This window comes from Selaginella moellendorffii, unplaced genomic scaffold (genome assembly GCF_000143415.4).
Source record: "Selaginella moellendorffii unplaced genomic scaffold, v1.0 SELMOscaffold_21, whole genome shotgun sequence".
NCBI lineage: Eukaryota > Viridiplantae > Streptophyta > Lycopodiopsida > Selaginellales > Selaginellaceae > Selaginella > Selaginella moellendorffii.
Genome location: NW_003314282.1, coordinates 2,017,122 through 2,035,042, shown reverse-complemented (window position 1 = coordinate 2,035,042; position 17,921 = coordinate 2,017,122). Strand labels below are relative to the sequence as shown.

The following is a 17,921-nucleotide window of genomic DNA, read 5'->3' as shown; positions in this document are numbered from 1 at the left end:
GTCCAAGCCCTAGAAAGTGAGAAGGCATGAGCTTCGTGCGGCGTCGAGGAGTGGGGGCACCGCCACCGCCATCGCCATCGCCATCGCCATCGCCACCGCCATCGCCATCGTCGTCTTCCCCATCGCCGTCGCCGCCGCCGCCATCGCGCCCAGCAGTCACCAAGGCTGGGCCAAATGCCACACTGCTGGTGTCCACAGGAGTGGCGGACCTGGACAATATCCTCCCTCGCGCACCATCCATGAAAGTATCTCCTTGTCTCCCTTGACACGCTTGTTGACAGCTTATAGGTGGCGGCATTGGCATGGGCAAGTTGGTGGTGGTGATGGAAGACACACACGCTCCTCACCACCTGGTGTTGTTGCGCTACTTCATGGCCCAAGCCGTCAGCCACGGCCAGCCCCTCCTCTTGGCCACCGCTCTTGCGTCGCCCACGCATTTCCTCTCCACTCTCCCGGCTCCCTCCGCCAGCGCGGGCCAGTTCCACAACGAGTAAGAACTCCTTTTGTCCCTGTTTCCTCACTTCCCTTGTCCAGGGCGGGGCTGAGGATCGCTTGGCAGTACCACAAATATGATCTGGGCCAAAGCCAGCAGGGGCAGGACGGCTATGTGTCTAGTTTTGACATGAGGAAGTCGTGCACGCCAGGTCGCGTGCAGTGCCATAGCTTCTCAGGGGCCAAGGTGGACTCTTTCCTCAAGCAGTGCAGGGGGTTTGTGAGCAGCCTGGCATCCAGTGGAGAGATTGGTCGCATCGCACTTCACTCCATCTGCGCCCCTCAGTGCATGGAATTTTGCTCGGTGAGTTTGGTTGCGGCTAAGCGTATGTTTGATAACGTTTGCAGGAGTGGGAGCTACTCTCCAGTCTGCTCTACCTCAAGGCCTTGCTCCTCAACGCCAATGCAGTCGCCCTGGTGACGCTCCCAGCATCGCTTCTCGCTGCCTCCTCGTCTAAGCGCTGGCAACACCTGGCTGACATCCTTCTGTCCGTCAAAGCATTGCCCGGTAAAACTCCCGCTCCATACTTGGACAACCTTATCACCCATGTTGCACTGCAGAGGAGGAGCAAACGCTTGTGGATCGCCAGGCGCTGGGCCTGCTGCACGTTCATAAGCTGTGCACGTACAACACCCAGGTTCGTCCGCTTCGAGTTTGGCGTCGTCAAAACAGCAATCAAAATCGTTTCCAAAATGAATGACAGGTGCCTGCCATCCCCGAAACTGCTGCCTATGCCATCAAGGTTGTCAAGAAACGAGAGCTTGTCTTGGAGCAGCTCGAACTGGCCCCTCTGGCTGGCGCCCAAGGTTCCTCCGCAAGTGCAAACTTTTGAGGGGTTATGAGTCGTCATGCGTCGAAGCTTGAGGTTTTATATCGGGATCAAGTTGTAGGATGCCGCCAAGCTGTAGATAAGGATTCTCCAGTAGCTTCTCATCGTTATTCTGATCACAAAAGAAGCCAGTTTACATAATCTACAGAGATTGCGACGGCAGACCTGCTGAGCTTTGAAAACAAGGTTGTGCAGCACGCGTTGATAGTTGTCAGCATCCTCAACCATCATCCTCTGCATGCAAAGAACGAGTCAGAGGATAATCAGCCCAGCCAGCAAGCACTTGCCTTGATGAGAAAGGAAGCAGTGAAGTAGGCAACGCGCGCGTCCCTGTCGTCGAGTAACGACCTGTTTTCCAACCGAGACAACGTCAGCTGCTCACGCACCAAAGCGCAGCACGATGAAGCTACCTGAAAAACTCCTCGCCACCAACTTCGTCCAATGCAGCCTGCTCAACCGTGCATTTTCCAACCAGTAGCAACAAAAGTGCTGCTCGGACATCCGAAGCACAACCGGGAACGTTTCCACCGCCTTTACTCCCAACGGCGATGGCGAGAGTCATGTCGTCCACAGTGGCTCCAGCCAGCTGCATCAGAGGCCAGTAAAACAGGGCCGTTGGCATCTTGGTCAGTAGGTGCTCAGGTGCCGCAGCTTCATCCCTCAGAAATAGAGATGCTATCGAGCTAACCACCACTGTATCCCTGACGCTCTCGTTGTGCTCTTTCTTGTCGTCGTCGTCGTGTTTCCCCGCAGACGGCCCCGACCTGACGCATATTTGGGAGAGCAGCAGGTTGCACATCTGTAAATTACAAGAGGGTGAGAACAAAAGACGTGAGCTATCACGAACTCTACCTGTAAAACGTTAATACGGTTTGTGTCGTTTGCAGTGATAAACTGCCAAAGGGAGCTACTCATGAGCCACACCAAGGTACTGGGAAGGCTGTCGGGAAAACTTTCAGTGTCGTCTGCACGCCCCCGTCTCTGGCACTGCGACAGGAAGTGCTCCAATACGATCAGAAAGCCTTGCCTGACATAATGCCTCCTTGATTTCAACAGTCCAAAGAGTAGATGGGCCGCTGACGTTTTGCTCTCAGGGGGATCAACCTTCGCCTGCTCCAGAATTGTGAGCATGCAGTTGCTGTGGGAAGCGTCTTTCCGTCCATGCAAGCATTCCACTTCTGTTACGAGGAGCTGGTTGAGCCACGAGTAACCGTGGTGGCGGTAATCGGATCGCGAGGAATGGAGCAACGCATGCAGGATGGCCCAGGCTCTTGCTTCCAGATAAGAAACAGGAGGGCCATCCTCACGTGACTCGTCAGCGAGGACAAGGGACACCATCTCCCCGAACTCTCCGTCCAAAGTACCATATTTGTCAACTAAAGTGTCGATTGATTTCGCTACTTGTTCCAAGACCTGCGTGATAAGCACGAGGCAAATTAAGAAGAACAAGGAATTGGCACTAAAATACCGTCGCATTAAGCCGTCCGTTGGCTAGATCCCTGTCTAGTGCCTTTACGATAGATTTACACAATCGTCCGCCGACGCCGTTTACTCGTTGCCTGAACGCAATGCTCAGCGAATCCGGCGCACCGGCAAGAACAAGAGCCGTCGCAATTGCCTGCACTTCATCCTGACTGGGAAATTTCTTTCCCGAAACGTCAGCCTTGCTGCGCAGCTCACATAATAGATACTCAAAAATGATGGCAAAGAGGTTTCTCTTGGCAGCGGGGCTACTCACTAACGAATACTACATACACACAAACAGAACAAGTAAGCGGTCAATATTCACGTGTTCAGAATTTTACCTCTTTGCAAATCAGTTCGACGCCACCAATGGCTTCCAGCCTGTTAATATCAAAGACTGCATTCCCATCTTGAGAGCTATCTGTAGGTTCCGCAACGTACAGCATATTGCACAGCATGCAGATCAGTCGACAATGAATTTCTTCGGCCCACGCATTGTCTCGGCTGATTTCCAGCAAAGTCCTCAGGATCTGAAATGGTAACAAGCCAGTTAGAGCACCAGTACAAACCAGATAATATTACCCGGATATCCAGGTTCTCCAGCCGCTCTCTTCTGATACGGCCCCGGTCGCAAACCAAATACAACAGAGCGCTCATAGAGGCAGCCCAAATAGATTCTTCTTTTTCTTCCAGCTGACAGAACAGAATGAGAAAAATAGAGAGGATAAAGTTTACCTGGAGTAGGAAGAGCATCATCTCGCAGAGAATGATAAGGAGCCACGCCTCGAATTCCTCTACGCCACGAGGTCTTCCGTGCTTAACATCCTCCGTTGTCCCTGTCGGAAAACCGTCTTGGTCATCACTTTGCACTGGTTCAAGAAGGTGCGCATGGACTCCCAGGTTAAATACAAGGTCGAAAGCACGAACCCGAACAGTCACAGGACCCGAACTTAGCATCACCTGAGAAAACACAGCAAAAAGTAAAATAAGGAAGGAGGCAATCTAATGGTAAGAAGAGAGATACTTGGAGAACTGAAAGCGTCAAAGGCGCCGCCGTCCTAGCATCGGCAAGATACCTGCACGGCACAAAATATTGGTCTATGGGGCAAGCGGGAGTACACCACCACTCACATGTCAATTATAAGCTTGATCAGAACGCTCCCTGCAACATTTGCTGTATCGCCACTCCGGCTGCTTGGCAGGGACGGAGCTAAGGCCAAAGTGGGGCTACTTGCTTCAGCGCAAACCGCAGCAATAACTTCCTCGATATCAGCATCGCTCAAGCGCAAAGGTTGCTGTTTACTATCAGCCGGGCAGGTCACCAGGAAAACACTTTCGGAAGACGCTCAACATTTAACTCGCATTTACCTATAGCATCTGTACTGGAAGAGAGGACGCGGACGCTTCCGCATGGTAGTCAAAGGTTCACCACCCCTGAGAATGAGCTGTAAGAGGCATGATCACGTGAAGCAATGACGAGCATACCAACGAGTAACGGGCTGACGCTTGGAAGCAGCAACATCCCGCAGATGCGACTTCACTGCTGCCGAGTCCCCTATGGCCGCTGCTGTAGATGCACGCAGAAGCTGGTCGAGCCTAGATTCCTCAGTGCTGCCAGCAGTGGTGGTGGTGCGCTTGAGCCAGAGAACGCCAATGCCTTGTTCCAGATTGTCCACATTATCCACATTTGGCCTCGCAATGCCACCGCTGCCTTTGCCATGCACGGCGGTGAGTACCAGCACACAAGTGAGTAGAGAAGTCCTACCTGTCTGTCATAACCGGTGAAGGCATCCAGAGCTGGCTTCCCTTTGGCAGGATCCAACGCCACTTGAGCACATCGGCGGCCATGTAGACGCCGTTGTCGTCGTGGATGGTGGCTAGAGCGAGCATGGGCCTTGCGAACTCCTTGTCATCCGTAAGAGGCGGCTGGAAGTGCGCAGTGAGCAGCCTGCTGCGCGGAGAGGGCGGAACGGGCTGGAGCTTGAGAGAAGGTGACGAGGCCGAGTGCTGGCGCAAGGAGAACCCGGGAAGGTGGCGCGCGACGACGGCACGCACGTACGTAAGTGACTTGAGGAGAGGTTCCGACGCGAAGACGGACGGCGTGGAGGGGGGCGGCAGTGGCGAAGGTCCAGGGGAGCACGACGTGGCCCTGGTGGCGGCTCGCTTCCCGGACGCAGCATTACACTCGTTGATGAGAGACGCACAGAAGGAATCAATTTGCTGGAGCGTAGTTATGGGAGGGACATATCTGTGTTGGAAAGCAATGTGAGAAAAGCAAAGAGCAAGCAACGAGGGCGCGTCTACCTGAAGAGATATCGCTTGAGCAACGCCACACACTTGATCACCACTGGAGGGCTGGCGGACAAAACAAAAGCACACCAACTAGTAAGTATTGAGAGCAGTGTGTGAGTAAACAGAGACCTCCGATCCCTCTCGGCGAGTGCGTGCTCCAAGAGGACAATGTAGGCGAAGTGGATGGTGGAGGGATTGGCGAGGTAGTCCTGGTGGTGACCAACACAAGCTTATTGCATCATCAAAGACCATAATCAACCTGGAGCGTTCGGACGGGCTCGGAGGTGAGCGGGGGGAGCGAGGCGTGATGCGATGCTGACAGACAATCGGCGACGGCTCGTCGTAGCGGCTCCGGAGCCTTCCTCTGGTGCTGGTGCTGATGCTGCTGCTGCTGCTGATGCCCCCGCACCATCTGTGGCTGCTGCTGCTGCTGCTGCTGCTTGAGCTGCGGGGATCCACCCGACAGCATCATATGAAGCCGGCTGCCCGGCCTGGGCTGCCGTGGCGATGGAGATCCTCCTCCGTCGTCCCTCATCTTTGACATGAAACCCTACTTAGCTAGCCTAGACTTAAGAGAGGCGAGTGAAGTGGGTTTGATTCATCGGCGCCTGGCCAACTAAAAAGTACAGCAAGAGAGATCTAGCTCAATTCTGGCAGCGGGCAGGCTGCCTCGAATTCCTTTTGCTTCTGCCGGCACATCTCCAAGTCCTTGGAGTAGTAGTCCATGCAGCCCGTGTACGACTCCATCTCCTTGCCACAGGTGGCATGGAGCTCCTTGATCCTGCAAGCACACAAGCACACAAGCACAGTGGTGGTGGTGGTGGGCGAGGGGCGCGAATAGCGCTACTCACAAGCTGGAGACGCAGCCCATGACCTGGTGGCCCTCGTCCAGGCACTTCTCCGGATCCCTCAGGCTGCGCTTGCACTCCATGAAGGCTTTGTTCTGCGCCGTGCATCGCCGGGCCACATGCCGGGCCACCGACATGAGAACCGGCGTGGTGGGCAGCGGGGGCTTGCTTCCCTGCTCCATGCGCCCCTGTGCTATAGGTCAAGCTAGGGTTTTGCGCTCTATGGCCACCAACCTGCTGGCGATGAGCACCACCACCTTGTCCTGCCGCTGCACTGCCCCGGTGCGCTGCAGCGCCATGGGCAACAGCAGCAGGGAGGCTGCGGCATCCTACAGGGAAGGCCCGCTGCTGGACGCCGCGTTCCTGTCCTTGTTTCGCAACAAATTGGCACAGGTGGGTGTGGCGTGCTGCGGCATTCGCGCTCGTAACCCTGGCTAGGCAGGAAGTGGGACGCGACGCGGACAGGCCTGGCTACGATGGCTTGATTCAATTGTCCCAGCTTCTCATGGCAAAATACAAGGCCAAGTCCGATGTGGAGCAAGCCACGGTAAGTTGGAAGAATCGTGTCCTCCTCCTCCGTCTGACGCTCGTTGCTCTCTCTGAAAGGTGCGCATTCTCAACTCCATGTTTCCACAGTCGTTGCTGCGCCTCTTTAGAGCCGTGGTGCTACCTATCAACAAGGGAAAGCTTGCAGCCATCCTATCCGGTAAGCCACTCGCCTCCGCGGCTTGAGACCATCTTCACGAGGTGTTTGAGCAGCTAGAGTGACTCAAGCGACTTGTCAATGGCTCATGGGAACCTGTTCTATCGGCAGTGTGGAGCTGTCGGACGGAACCTCCATTCCAAGCGGGGTACGTGCTTAAATGGATGGTGCTAATGGTAATTCGTTTCTAGGTTCTCGTCGAAAAATGCAAATACCTGGAGCACTCCAAGTGCGCTGGTATCTGCATCCATACTTGCAAGTTGCCCACGCAGGTGTGCATCGCATTAAATCTGTAAGTCTCACACCGCTGGCTCCTTGGTTCCAGGCGTTTATCAGCAAGGAATTGGGAGTGCCACTGCTCATGGAACCAAACTTCGCCGACTTGAGTTGTCAGGTAAATGCCTGAGGCGATTTGCTGCTTTTGAAACTCTGACCTTGGCGCGCCTACCAGTTCAAGTTTGGCGTGGAAGCCCCTTCGCCGGAGGACGATCCATCGGTTTCAACGCCGTGCCTGGAAATGTGTCCCACCGCCATTGCTCGCAAGAGCAGCACACCCCTGTGTCCCAAGGTGAATGAATGGATGGTCTGTGGTGACACCCACCAAAGAGACGTTTCATTTTGCAGGTCTAGGGAGAAACTGCTACTAACGAGCGCTGCCATAGGATATGGATGATCTATCCGCTATGTGTACTGCTTAAGATACTCAGACGCAACCAGGCGTCCTCGAGTGTTCACAGAGAGCTTAAGCTCACTTATCTCCTTGTCAATATCCTGCAGAGCAAACGTTTCAGACGGCTAGCCAAGCCCAATCTCGCAGCTCACCTCCATAAACCTGACAATGAAGTCAATCAGCCTGTGCTTGTTCATCTCTTCACAGTGTTGGTTGGTGATCAAGAAGCTGATATCGTAGCCCTGTGGTCAATCAGTTAGACGTGCAGCGAGCATGAGGACGATACGAAGTTACCTGTACAGGCTTTCTCCGAAGAACTTGAAAGGATTCGGCCCTCATGGCTAAGAACCTCAAGAACTTCTTGGTGAGGATGTTTTCCAGCTCGTCAGCTTGTTTGACCTGCGCATTCATTTTCATGCCCGCATGCTTCTTCTGGATGCGCTTACCTTGATGCTGATTCGCAGGGAGTTGATCGACGTTTCAATCAAGCATTTTTCTGCTTCGTTACGGCAGATTAAGATCTGGGAAGCAAACTAAAGTCCAGTGCAAATGCAAGCAAGAGAGCACTTACGGGATTAAGGAGTAGCTCCGTGTTGGTTCTGCCCCAGCAAGGATGAACATTTTGAGTGGAGAGAAGAAGAAATCACACCAGGCAAAGCTTACTTGAACTCAACTTCGGGCTTGTTATGTCGCTCCACATCTTGACATGGGAAATTCTACAGCTAGCGAAAAGAGTAAAAATGGATTCAGGCATGGATCTGATCGCCCACCTGGAGACTCATAGCCGCAGTAAGCGTGTTCCTGATGCATGTCAGATACGGCCTCAAAGTGTTCGCCTTTGCACGCAAACACAAATGTAAGCTTGCAACTCAACTTAGACAGGCGAGCGACACAAACCATCGCCCTCGATCCTGAATCCCCTGTAGAAAAGAGCCCTAGGCTTAAAACGTGGATATGTTTCGTTTCTTGTGTATAAGAGGCGGTGAAGACAAATCTAAAGCTTTTATATTGACTAAGAACAAGAGTCTCTTGGAGTTCAATCGCATCTAGTAGCAGTTTTTCATCTCCCAAATCGTCTCGAGCTCTCCTCCCGCCAGCTTGTAAAACGCTTGTCGCTGGGTGGGTCGATTGCAATGACTATCCCAAGCTTTGCACCTCCTTTGTCCACAGCCGTGAGGATCTCCTGAAAAGAGAGTCAGGATGCTCGTTGTGCCTGCATACCTGTACTGGAATGATCGGCTTATTGTCTTTGAAAGGTTGCGTGGATGATGAGCACTCACAAACAAGAAAATCAACCTGCTGAAAGCCCACGCTCTAGTTCCAGTAGCCCGCCACTCGTGACGGACAGCAGCCTGTTTGCGCCAAAGCCATTGTTGAGCGCGCCATGGTGCATGCTGGGATGTCCCAGAGCTGTTTTTGATCCATAGGCTTGTATTTGTTCCGAGCTGCTCATCGCATCGTCAAGCAACTTAAGCATGCTCTGAATCTCCACAAGAACGGTGTATCTACGCTCGGCACGTCATTTTGGTTGGCGTGGTGCACATCATTTACCCCCTTGATTTGATTTTTTTATTTATATAGTTTTATAAAGGGAACAAGGTAACCAGAAAGGTTTGCCTTGCATATCCCTCAGCGACCAGGAGTTTCTGATCACTCTCTTTTCTTGTCATAACCTAGCTCAACGTTTCAAAAGCAGACGACAAAGCCAAGATATTCCTCTTGGATTTTGGCGCCGTTACAAGACAAAGGCGCGAGGGATTTGCAATCCGATTTGGGGAGATTTGGCTGAGAGGAGGACAGCGACATGGAACCCCCCAATTGCAACAGTGAGTGCTTATTTTAGTTCGTCTGCGATTCAAGCAATCTTTTTTCCTCTTGGAGGTTAGCTAAGAATCTTGCAAGCTAGCCACCTTCTTTCCTCGTCTGTCAAATCCTAGTGTGGGGTGTGTGGTTAATTTTGTTGGACGGCACCGGCAAATAGAGTGAGTAGGAGTCAAAAGAGATGTTGCGATGGGCCCGCCTCACCCAGCCTGCAACTTACGACGGAGTGACTGGACACTCTCCACAATGCCATGGAAAGACCTCGAGACGACATCTTCCCTCACGAAAGACGTAATACGGTTTCGTTTTGTGCAAAGAGTTTTGATTATTTTAAAAAGAGCACACGGAAGTCTTTTTACTTCTTTGCTGGATACGGCGCAAAAATAACAGACGAGTTGTGTCCGCCGAAACCGAACGAGTTTGACAGGGCCACTTTGACGTCCAGCTTCTGTTTGTTGGCACCAACGATTACCTCCATGTTCTGCGGAGACCGTTAACGAGCAACACATTGATATCAAAGCGATCGTAATCTCAAGGGTGAGATTACTTACCACGTCCTTCTCGGGTGTATCGATGTTGATTGTGGGATGCACCCATCCACTTCGGATTGCCTAGAACACACACGCACTTTTCACTTTAATCCTGAAACATTTGAAGGCAAGTACCTGAATCGTTGCAATCGCCTCAACACCCCCTGCTGCTCCTAGCAAGTGCCCTGTCATGGACTTCGTGGAGTTGACTTTAATCTGCGCCACAACGCAAATGAGCGTTACCGAATGAAGCTCGTTCTGTTGAAGAGTACCTCGGAATTACTGCCGAAGCACCGCATAATAGCCTTGTACTCCTGGACATCGCCAGCCCGGGTGGAAGTTGCATGAGCATTCACATAGTTGACGTCTTGTCTATCGACGCCAGCTTGGGCCAGCGCCTTCTCAATGCAGAGCAAGATACCCGCGCCTGCTTGAACACGGTTATAAAGAAGAAATTCAAAAAGAAAAGGAAAAAATAAATAACATTTAACAGGTATAGCACCTTCGGGATGGGGCTCCGTCATGTGATACGCATCGCAAGTCGAACTTCCGCCTAGAAACTCCGCATATATCTCGGCACCTCGCCTCTGCATTGTTTAGATTGTTCACACTCCTCGACTGCAAACGTTCAAAGACCCACCTTGGCGTGTTCCAACTCCTCCAAGACGATGACGCCCGCACCCTCCCCCATCACAAACCCGTCTCGGCCCTGCAAAACCATTGCTACATAGTAAAAACTCTGCCACTGTGCACAAGTGCATGCAACTCACCTCATCCCACGGGCGAGAAGCTCTTGATGGTTCGTTGTTGCGCTGAGACAATGCCCTGCAGGCAACAAATCCTCCGAGGCCTACAGTGGATGAAGTTGAGCAGTCAGTTCACGCAGCAACACTGGACACGTAGTGTCCAGAATGACATACCAATAGGAATGATGGCTGCATCAGATCCACCAGCAAGCATCACGTCCTGTGCAGAAAGGCTTTCTATAATTGTGTCAAAAAGATTCTAACTCGATCAAATCTCTCGTTACCGCTTCGCCTCTGACAATGTGATTGGCGGCGCTCAACATGCAATAGTTGCTGGTTGCACAGGCCGTCGAGATGGAGTAGTTCGGCCCCATCCATCCCTGGTCAGAAAATGAAATCCGTTAACTCTGTGTTTTGCCGTTCCAACGCGTACATACCAGATCCATCGCTAACATCGCGGAACCCATATTTGTTGTCGCAAACGGAACACAAAACGGGTTCATCTTGCGGTATGACACTCTGAGAGCCTCGATTGCATCGCTAAACACCTGGCACAACGCAAGGGAAAAACAGAGCCACGACAAGAGTTAAGAGTAGACTAACAACAGAAAGAAAGAGACTTTAGTGGTCACACACACACACACACACACACACACACACACACACACACACACCTGCATGCCTCCCATTGCAGAACCAATGAGAACCCCGCACTTCGTCTTGTCGAGCTGGTCTATCACGTCCCGAGTCATTCCAGCGTCCGCTACAGCTTTCTTGCCAGCCGTGAGCAAGTAGAGCATGAACTTGTCCATGCGCTTACAAAACTTGGGGGCCACCCAACCATCGGGCGAGAAGTCTTTGATCTCGCCGGCAATCCTCTGGTGCAAAGAGACAAGAGTAAATAAAACAAAGAGTGAATCGAGTTCCAGGATCCTTACAGTAGGAAAATCTTTGCAGTCGAAGTTCTCGATCTCTGTTATTCCACTTGTGCCTCGGAGCAGATTCTCGTAGAAAGCATCCGGCTCGTGTCCAAGGCAGGACACAACACCCATTCCCGTGACAACGACCCTCCGTTTCTTGGTCGCCACAACTTTCCTCTCCACGCTCTCCTTGACAGGTTGCACAGGTTGCATAGGTTGAACAGCCACTGCCATGTTTCTTCCTGCTGCAATCCATAGCGAGATTCACTAGTGAGCAATGAGCAACCATTCTTCCAATGCAAAATCCAAAATCTCATTCTCGTGCGTGCGTGCATGCATGCATGCATGCAACCAAGGCTTGCAGGCTGAGCTCGCCACGATCGACTTAGCAGCACTAAGTGGTACCAGTGACAAGCAACACCAAGTCAAACAAGAGCAGTGACCTCGATACGAATGCGATAGAAATGCGAGCGTACCTGGTGCTGCTGCTGTTGCTCGAGGACCTCGTCTCCTAGACGGCCTGGACGACGACGACGACGACGACGAGGGAGCGGCAGCGAAGAAGGAGGGAGACCACTTTGCGGAGCGATGGTACTCGGGGCATGCCTCGAAAGAGAGGCACGACAGACCTGATTCGTAAAGCGCGACCACAGCTCCTGCCATGGATGTTGGGGGGGCGGCGGCGGCGGCGCTGGCGGTGGCGTGGAGCTGCTGTAGATCGCGAGCTCGTCGCCTGGATCTCCTGCTGCCAGCGGGAGGCGGAGCCATTGAAATGGAGGAGGAATTGAGGTCTCCGCCGCAGATCCCATGGGTGAGGCACGCCGCAATCAGCCACGTACACAAGGGTGCGGCTGCTGCGCCCACCATTGCCATTGCTCGTTGTTGCTCCTCTCCTCCTCCTGCCTTCCTTCTCCCTGCGCCTCTAAATAACTAGTAGGAATAGTAGGCTGTTTTAATTTTAAGGTCTCCGTCTCCCACGTTATTTATTTTTATTGAAACTCCAGTGAGCCAATGGCGACACACACATATCCCTCCTCGTCCGCTCATTTCTCTCCTGTCGCCTTTGTTGCTGATAAGCAGCTCGCTCAGCGGCTACACGACGAGCCCCCTAAAACTCTCTCAAATCTCTTTTTATTCATCCCTGCATTTGAGCCTTGGCACCCTGCAGCATCGGGATGAGCTTCCCCTGACTGTGAAGGCGATGCGTATCTGTAGACAGACAGATTGGAATTGGAAGAAAGAAAAGGAAGTCATTCTACGGTAGAACAAGATCCAAGTACTTGGTTGTAACATACCATCGCATCCCCCGACATGCTTTCCACCTGAGAATGCCACGGAGGGAGGAATTCATTAGACAAAGCAAGCAAAGAGTTTGCTCACCAATAAACACGTTGGGCACCGTTGATTGCCCGGTCATTCTTTTCAAGGCTGCCTGGACGTCCGCCTCCTCAACTAAGACACAAATCCGAAACAAACCATCAGATCTTCGAGTCGGATCCAAGAGACGAGCTACAGAGAGAAAAACCAGTCACCGAGCTCGTCCAATTCCACGACCACCACCTTCACTCCCAGCTTCTTAAACAGGCCCTTCACCTTGCTGCAATAGCTGGTCTCAACACACAAATCAAGTCCCGAGTAAAATAACATGAGAGAGAGAAACTTTGGAGAAAACTTACGGGCACCACGACTTGGAGTAAATGACAACGGGATTGTGCTCGTTCTTGCTCTTGATGAGATCATCCGTTTGAGACTGGGAGCTAGACATACTCTTCACCACAACGGATCGCCCGATCTCCCTGTTTTGCCGTCGAAGGAGCCGGAAATCCGTGGTGCGATGCCGGCATTGCACCGCATTTGGTGAAGGATTGACGCATTCGCCCATGCCTCGCCCGCGCTCCCCTTGACTGCTACCGCCCTTGGAGCACACAAGGAGGAAGCCATGCCCTAAAATGCGCCCATAGGTCACGGGTTCGACACACTTTAGCCCCAATCGTTTGAAATATTTCTTTCCGTTGGAGCCCTGATAGCCTAAAAGCTTTGGCGAGGCGGAGAAGCGGGAAAGTGGTGTCTTGCTCGTGGCTGTCTAGGTTAGGGCATCCATCGATCGACGCAGCTGTGGCGAGCAGGATCGCAAGCTTCTCGCCGTCGGCCATGGCGGGCCGCCACGAGAAAGACAAGGACAAGGGCGTCAATGTCCAGGTTCTACTGCGATGCAGGTAAGAGAATGCTTGATCTGGCCTCCGCCGCTGCCCATCTCTCTGCTCTTGCTACTCCAGGCCCTTCAATGACGACGAGATCAAGGCGAATGCGCCCCAAGTCATCTCTTGCCACGACCAACGCCGCGAGGTCACTGTGTACCAGAACATCGCCAGCAAGCAAATTGACAGGACATTCACATTTGACAAGGTACCTCGTCCCTTTCTCTCTTTTCTTTTTTCCCTCTTTGCTCTTCCGCCGCGAGGAAAGCTCAAACCCACGTAAGTGCAGGTCTTTGGTCCTTCTTCTCAGCAGCGCGATTTGTATGATCAAGCAATCATTCCCATTGTGAACGAAGTTCTCGAAGGCTTCAACTGTACCATTTTTGCGTATGGACAGACCGGAACGGGGAAAACTTACACTATGGAGGGAGCAGGAAGAAAACCCAAGGTATGAATATCGATGCCTTTCTTATCTAGAATGTCCTATCTCATCTTTATGGTTCCAGAGCGGGGAACTCCCTTCTGAAGCTGGAGTTATTCCAAGAGCGGTTCAACAAATCTTTGACACGCTAGAAAGCCAGAATGCCGAGTACAGTGTCAAAGTCACGTTTCTGGAACTTTACAACGAAGAAATCACAGACTTGCTCGCACCTGAGGAGCTTTCGAAGGTGATGGGAGACGAGAAGCAGAAAAAGCCTTTGGCTCTGATGGAGGACGGGAAGGGAGGAGTACTTGTCCGGGGTCTTGAAGAGGAAATCGTGACCAGTGCAAACGAAATTTACAGCCTTCTTGATCGGGGATCTTCTAAAAGGCGAACAGCAGAAACGCTTCTAAACAAGCAATCGAGGTACGCCCCTAGAAGGATCTGGCTAAGTACGAACCTGTATTCTTTGTGTTGTTGCAGCCGTTCACATTCCATATTTTCAATCACGATTCATATCAAAGAAGCAACACCTGAAGGCGAGGAGTTAATAAAATGTGGCAAGCTGAACTTAGTCGACTTGGCTGGCTCAGAGAATATTTGCCGCTCTGGAGCTAGGGAGGTGAGTGTGGCTCTAGTCAGTGATCATGACATGACTCCCATGGTTTGTTGTCAGGGGCGTGCTAGAGAAGCCGGAGAAATCAATAAGAGTCTACTGACGCTTGGACGGGTCATAACTGCCCTTGTTGAACATCTCGGCCACATTCCATACAGGTTAGTGACTGACTACGAAGAAACGAAGAACCGTACTTACTGCTTTGCTAAATATAATGGTGGTTTGAACAGGGACAGTAAGCTCACGAGGCTTTTACGAGACTCTTTGGGCGGCAGAACAAAAACGTGCATTATTGCCACCGTATCTCCGTCTGTGCACTGCCTAGAGGAAACACTCAGCACGTTGGATTATGCTCATCGAGCTAAGAACATCAGGAACAAACCAGAGGTACGAGCATTGTAAAATGTTACCGCAATTCCGATCTCTTCTCTTGGCATAGGTTAATCAAAAGATGATGAAGTCTGCACTGATAAAGGACCTCTATGGAGAAATTGAAAGACTGAAATCAGGTGGGGTTTTGTTTTTCTCTTATGTGTTTACTGATTTATGGAGCAGAGGTTTATGCTGCTCGGGAGAAAAATGGCATCTATGTGCCTCGTGAACGCTACTATCAAGACGAAGCTGACAAGAAGGTATGATTTTTGACTCAACCTTCATGCCTTCTAGAAGAGTTTCTTGTCAGGCAATGACAGAGCGTATTGAACATATGGAGTACGAGATTGAAACGAAAGACAAGGTAAAAATGACCTGTATTTCCGACATAATATGTGTTTTTCTTTGCTACAGCATCTAGATGAGATTCAAGAGTTATGTGAACGAAGGCAACAGCACAACACCGAACTACAAGCAAAGCTTGACGAGACGCAGGTTTGATTTTTGTTCTTATTGCTATATACACTTCAATATTCGTGGCTTTCAGGCTACACTTGAGGAAACTGTCGAAACTCTTTCGACGACAAAAGAAAATCTTAGGCAAACCCTTTACGCAGTTCATGGTCGTGAATTTGTCATTTCTCGGCAACAGGATGCAGGTTTGTTGTATTTTCGAATTTAATAGTTGCACAAACTTTCTGCTGCAGAGACTGTTCTGGTCGAACAAGCGTGCAAGCTTTGTGGCGACTTAGAAACTGCAGCTAAGGAGATTGACGGTTTATTCCAAAAAATAGGTGTGTTGGTTGCAAGTTTATTGGGTATCACCATCGTTATACTTTGTTCAGAGAGAAAGGGCAGTTTGGAGTCGTACAACAAAAAACTAGTCGGGACGTTTCGTGAAGAGCTTTCTGTGCACCTTCAGTCCCTAAATTGTTCATTAGGCACATTTTTGTCTCAGCAGCAAAAGCAATTGCAAGCGCTTGAACAACAACTGGGAAGTTTTATGTCTTCCAGGAATGAGGTGCGGCTGTTATTTTGGTTCCGCATTGATTTTGATTTTCGTTTCTGTGTTTCTAGAATGTTGACGATTTGAAAGAGAGGTTGGAAGGCTTGAAGAGAACCTGTTGTTCTAGACTTCAGTCTGTTCATGGTATTGTTGGAGAACACCAGCAAGATGCCGTTCATACTTTGGACAAGATTCAGACAGCTGTTTCAACTCATTACGCTTCTACTTCAGATGTGAGAACGTTTTTCTTTTTACTTGTTTTATATTTTGTGTTCGTGTTTCAGCTACTTTCTGCCGTTGCTTCACAAGCCGATGGAACTCTGGAAATGTTCGAATCGCATCTTTCTGAGCAGCAGCGTGAACTGGCTTTGTTTGCACAGCAGCAAAGAGAGGTCTGTGTTCACCTTATTAGAATGATCTTGAGTTAACTATCTGCTGCGCAGAGCTGCCGTCACAATGCAGAAGCTGCAAGCGCGGTCCTGACTCTGATGGTGGAGTTTTGTGGGAAGTTGAGAGAAGATGTTACTGAAATGGGTCGTATGATTGATGAAACTCATAAGACTCGCCATGAGCTTCTTTCTGGCCTTTCACTCGAGTATCAGGTGCGTTGAGCATTTATGCATAAGATCGATCTGATTTAACTTCTTACGACAGGAAATGTCTAAAAGAGAAGAGAAACACCTGCAAGACGAAATCAGCACCTTGCTGGTTAGTGTTATGGATCGAAGTAAGAAAATGGTAATGTCCAGTATAATCTTTGATAGCTTTAGTTTTATTTACTTTCGTGGTGTAGGTGGCTGAGCGGATCAACTCTTTGATGGAGGCTTCTGCAAAGGATACACAATGCATACGCAAAAGTGTTCTTGACACTCAAGTGGCCGTTTCTCATACAGAGGACCGTCTTAACATCTTTGTAAAGGAAGCTGATGTCAATGCACGTGATGCGTCTGCTTTGCTGGCAGCCAGACACTGTCACATGGAGGAGCTTCTTCAGCAAAGGTACATTTGCGTTGAACATACTTGCGCTGAGCTGATCTCCTTGTTCCCAGTGTCAAAGATACCGGTGTTGCCGCAGACAAATGGAAATCGTCCTTGGGCTCTTTGCGAGTTCTTGGAGAAAACAACGTTCCTGTGGTTGCTGCAATATTCGAGTTCGTTTTGCCATTCAACGCTTCCTGTGCATGGTAATATCTACGTTTGTTTCAGGGAAGCGCACAAATCGGAGTGTCTATTCTCGACAACCTTGGGCGCCGCAAACATGTTGGCGCAAGAAGAAGTGTCGTCGGAGATAGGATCCATTTCGACGCATACCAACAGTAAGCTTCTTCCTCCCTGTGTAGCTAGCTGCCAGGTACATTCTTTTAACTCTTGGTATATACAGATGTCCATGCCACTGAGCATGAGGTGCTCTTGAGTGTCCAATCGCATATTGGATCGCATTGCCGACAGCTGAAAGACATGGAAATGGAGCACACCAAGAGCGTGGAAGAAATAACGGGCACCGCGGACACGTATCTGTCAAGCAGATATAAGGTACACTTGTGTACGTCCTGAGCTTGTTAACTAACAACTGACTCTCTGCTTGGCAGGAGGATCAACCGACGTGTACGACACCAAGAAAGCGTTCAATCGAGATTCCTACGAGCGCGTGCATTCAGCAACTACGAGCACCACACTCGGATGTCCTGCTGCAGGAGTTTCAAGACAAGCACAGCCCCAGGAAGCATCCAAGGCAAGAAAATGCCATGGCAAAAGAAGGCGCGAAAGCATTCACATCCTTGGAAGCAGCCAAGCGGGAAACCAGGATTCCTCTCACTGCAGTAAACCGTATGGAGCTCCAGAGAGGCTGAGAAGGTACCGCAAGCAGCTAGTTACGATTCCTTGTACAATAATTTATAGGATGGACGTTGGCTAGCTCGCCACTCGAATCCTACGGTTTTCTCCCATGTCTTTTTATTTTGTTGCTTCTTTAAAGACTTCTTCCTTCATTAC

General features: G+C 50.8%; 8 protein-coding genes across 12 annotated transcripts; 3 read left to right on the top strand and 5 right to left on the bottom strand.

The window, feature by feature from the left end:
- Position 1: 1 nt before the first annotated feature.
- Positions 2–1,484, top strand: LOC9638279 (elongator complex protein 4). 3 transcript variants are annotated; one of them, XM_002973435.2, is made up of 6 exons: positions 2–216; positions 280–490; positions 535–796; positions 841–1,000; positions 1,054–1,130; positions 1,197–1,484. In XM_002973435.2, exons 1-6 carry the CDS (start codon positions 27–29, stop codon positions 1,323–1,325), a joined length of 1,029 nt encoding a protein of 342 aa, XP_002973481.2. In that variant the 5' UTR covers positions 2–26; the 3' UTR covers positions 1,326–1,484. The 3 variants fall into 3 exon arrangements, with proteins under 3 accessions (XP_002973481.2, XP_024534080.1, XP_024534079.1); XM_024678312.1 differs by having other exon boundaries at positions 841–1,130; XM_024678311.1 differs by having other exon boundaries at positions 841–1,484.
- Positions 1,161–5,648, bottom strand: LOC9638278. Of its 2 annotated transcripts, XM_024678310.1 has the most exons (17): positions 5,338–5,648; positions 5,208–5,287; positions 5,091–5,141; positions 4,552–5,034; positions 4,272–4,493; positions 4,155–4,220; positions 3,918–4,088; positions 3,811–3,862; positions 3,522–3,746; positions 3,369–3,479; positions 3,128–3,316; positions 2,791–3,069; positions 2,175–2,735; positions 1,733–2,121; positions 1,610–1,670; positions 1,488–1,556; positions 1,161–1,434 (listed from the first exon to the last, which is right to left on the bottom strand). In XM_024678310.1, the coding sequence occupies exons 1-17, from the start codon at positions 5,620–5,622 to the stop codon at positions 1,330–1,332; spliced, it is 3,399 nt and encodes a 1,132-aa protein (XP_024534078.1). In that variant the 5' UTR covers positions 5,623–5,648; the 3' UTR covers positions 1,161–1,329. The 2 variants fall into 2 exon arrangements, with proteins under 2 accessions (XP_024534078.1, XP_024534077.1); XM_024678309.1 differs by having other exon boundaries at positions 3,369–3,746.
- A 7-nt stretch (positions 5,649–5,655) lies between these two features.
- LOC9641901 (NADH dehydrogenase [ubiquinone] 1 alpha subcomplex subunit 8-A) lies at positions 5,656–6,188 on the bottom strand. Its single transcript, XM_002973231.2, has 2 exons — positions 5,930–6,188; positions 5,656–5,859 (listed from the first exon to the last, which is right to left on the bottom strand). The coding sequence occupies exons 1-2, from the start codon at positions 6,106–6,108 to the stop codon at positions 5,718–5,720; spliced, it is 321 nt and encodes a 106-aa protein (XP_002973277.1). The 5' UTR covers positions 6,109–6,188; the 3' UTR covers positions 5,656–5,717.
- Positions 6,107–7,493, top strand: LOC9638277 (beta-carotene isomerase D27, chloroplastic). Its single transcript, XM_024678134.1, has 8 exons — positions 6,107–6,125; positions 6,175–6,473; positions 6,533–6,632; positions 6,686–6,777; positions 6,821–6,901; positions 6,955–7,023; positions 7,081–7,197; positions 7,254–7,493. The coding sequence occupies exons 1-8, from the start codon at positions 6,107–6,109 to the stop codon at positions 7,257–7,259; spliced, it is 783 nt and encodes a 260-aa protein (XP_024533902.1). The 3' UTR covers positions 7,260–7,493.
- LOC9638276 (actin-related protein 2/3 complex subunit 4) lies at positions 7,199–8,272 on the bottom strand. The gene is made up of 8 exons (XM_002973230.2): positions 8,197–8,272; positions 8,070–8,135; positions 7,963–8,015; positions 7,871–7,898; positions 7,746–7,820; positions 7,594–7,698; positions 7,452–7,541; positions 7,199–7,400 (listed from the first exon to the last, which is right to left on the bottom strand). Exons 1-8 carry the CDS (start codon positions 8,197–8,199, stop codon positions 7,311–7,313), a joined length of 510 nt encoding a protein of 169 aa, XP_002973276.2. The 5' UTR covers positions 8,200–8,272; the 3' UTR covers positions 7,199–7,310.
- Positions 8,273–9,420: 1,148 nt separating this feature from the next.
- LOC9638275 (3-oxoacyl-[acyl-carrier-protein] synthase II, chloroplastic) lies at positions 9,421–12,221 on the bottom strand. 2 transcript variants are annotated; one of them, XM_002973229.2, is made up of 13 exons: positions 11,793–12,221; positions 11,335–11,561; positions 11,071–11,274; positions 10,834–10,944; positions 10,681–10,776; positions 10,571–10,616; positions 10,421–10,500; positions 10,291–10,359; positions 10,153–10,237; positions 9,923–10,077; positions 9,786–9,866; positions 9,672–9,731; positions 9,421–9,601 (listed from the first exon to the last, which is right to left on the bottom strand). In XM_002973229.2, exons 1-13 carry the CDS (start codon positions 12,187–12,189, stop codon positions 9,476–9,478), a joined length of 1,737 nt encoding a protein of 578 aa, XP_002973275.2. In that variant the 5' UTR covers positions 12,190–12,221; the 3' UTR covers positions 9,421–9,475. The 2 variants fall into 2 exon arrangements, with proteins under 2 accessions (XP_002973275.2, XP_024533982.1); XM_024678214.1 differs by having other exon boundaries at positions 11,335–11,558.
- Positions 12,222–12,286: 65 nt separating this feature from the next.
- On the bottom strand, positions 12,287–13,385 carry LOC9641900 (glutaredoxin). Its single transcript, XM_002973228.2, has 5 exons — positions 12,993–13,385; positions 12,849–12,922; positions 12,697–12,768; positions 12,612–12,638; positions 12,287–12,525 (listed from the first exon to the last, which is right to left on the bottom strand). Exons 1-5 carry the CDS (start codon positions 13,196–13,198, stop codon positions 12,452–12,454), a joined length of 453 nt encoding a protein of 150 aa, XP_002973274.2. The 5' UTR covers positions 13,199–13,385; the 3' UTR covers positions 12,287–12,451.
- Positions 13,348–17,920, top strand: LOC9638274 (kinesin-like protein KIN-5C). The gene is made up of 23 exons (XM_024678211.1): positions 13,348–13,532; positions 13,593–13,722; positions 13,804–13,962; positions 14,021–14,361; positions 14,419–14,557; positions 14,612–14,709; positions 14,782–14,938; positions 14,991–15,060; positions 15,107–15,183; positions 15,234–15,287; positions 15,338–15,418; positions 15,471–15,582; positions 15,631–15,717; positions 15,769–15,944; positions 16,001–16,162; positions 16,214–16,321; positions 16,373–16,531; positions 16,584–16,667; positions 16,723–16,928; positions 16,979–17,080; positions 17,136–17,245; positions 17,311–17,462; positions 17,519–17,920. Exons 1-23 carry the CDS (start codon positions 13,468–13,470, stop codon positions 17,777–17,779), a joined length of 3,090 nt encoding a protein of 1,029 aa, XP_024533979.1. The 5' UTR covers positions 13,348–13,467; the 3' UTR covers positions 17,780–17,920.
- The last annotated feature ends 1 nt before the right edge of the window (position 17,921 follows it).

Bases quoted from the DNA above. Each gene is read 5' to 3' on its own strand.
- LOC9638275 (XM_002973229.2), bottom strand. From the start codon at position 12,189: ATGGCAATGGTGGGCGCAGCAGCCGCACCCTTGTGTACGTGGCTGATT. The intron at 11,562-11,792 runs GTACGCTCGCAT...TATGGATTGCAG, and splicing joins AGCAACAGCAGCAGCACCAG to CAGGAAGAAACATGGCAGTG. The intron at 10,360-10,420 runs GTGAGTTGCATG...ATGGTTTTGCAG, and splicing joins CTTCTCGCCCGTGGGATGAG to GGCCGAGACGGGTTTGTGAT.
- LOC9638279 (XM_024678311.1), top strand. From the start codon at position 27: ATGAGCTTCGTGCGGCGTCGAGGAGTGGGGGCACCGCCACCGCCATCG. The intron at 491-534 runs GTAAGAACTCCT...TCCCTTGTCCAG, and splicing joins GCGGGCCAGTTCCACAACGA to GGCGGGGCTGAGGATCGCTT. The intron at 797-840 runs GTGAGTTTGGTT...TAACGTTTGCAG, and splicing joins AGTGCATGGAATTTTGCTCG to GAGTGGGAGCTACTCTCCAG.
- LOC9638278 (XM_024678309.1), bottom strand. From the start codon at position 5,622: ATGTCAAAGATGAGGGACGACGGAGGAGGATCTCCATCGCCACGGCAG. The intron at 5,035-5,090 runs GTAGACGCGCCC...TTTCCAACACAG, and splicing joins CTCAAGCGATATCTCTTCAG to ATATGTCCCTCCCATAACTA. The intron at 4,494-4,551 runs GTAGGACTTCTC...TGGCAAAGGCAG, and splicing joins TCACCGGTTATGACAGACAG to CGGTGGCATTGCGAGGCCAA.
- LOC9638276 (XM_002973230.2), bottom strand. The intron at 7,899-7,962 runs GTAAGCTTTGCC...TTGCTGGGGCAG, and splicing joins AAGCCCGAAGTTGAGTTCAA to AACCAACACGGAGCTACTCC. The intron at 7,699-7,745 runs GTAAGCGCATCC...ATGAATGCGCAG, and splicing joins CCCTGCGAATCAGCATCAAG to GTCAAACAAGCTGACGAGCT.
- LOC9638277 (XM_024678134.1), top strand. The intron at 6,474-6,532 runs GTAAGTTGGAAG...TCTCTCTGAAAG, and splicing joins CCGATGTGGAGCAAGCCACG to GTGCGCATTCTCAACTCCAT. The intron at 6,778-6,820 runs GTACGTGCTTAA...ATTCGTTTCTAG, and splicing joins GAACCTCCATTCCAAGCGGG to GTTCTCGTCGAAAAATGCAA.
- LOC9638274 (XM_024678211.1), top strand. From the start codon at position 13,468: ATGGCGGGCCGCCACGAGAAAGACAAGGACAAGGGCGTCAATGTCCAG. The intron at 13,533-13,592 runs GTAAGAGAATGC...TTGCTACTCCAG, and splicing joins CAGGTTCTACTGCGATGCAG to GCCCTTCAATGACGACGAGA. The intron at 15,184-15,233 runs GTATGATTTTTG...GTTTCTTGTCAG, and splicing joins AAGACGAAGCTGACAAGAAG to GCAATGACAGAGCGTATTGA.
- LOC9641901 (XM_002973231.2), bottom strand. From the start codon at position 6,108: ATGGAGCAGGGAAGCAAGCCCCCGCTGCCCACCACGCCGGTTCTCATG. The intron at 5,860-5,929 runs GTGAGTAGCGCT...GTGTGCTTGCAG, and splicing joins ATGGGCTGCGTCTCCAGCTT to GATCAAGGAGCTCCATGCCA.
- LOC9641900 (XM_002973228.2), bottom strand. From the start codon at position 13,198: ATGGGCGAATGCGTCAATCCTTCACCAAATGCGGTGCAATGCCGGCAT. The intron at 12,923-12,992 runs GTAAGTTTTCTC...TGTTGAGACCAG, and splicing joins TACTCCAAGTCGTGGTGCCC to CTATTGCAGCAAGGTGAAGG. The intron at 12,639-12,696 runs GTGAGCAAACTC...TGGCATTCTCAG, and splicing joins GGTGCCCAACGTGTTTATTG to GTGGAAAGCATGTCGGGGGA.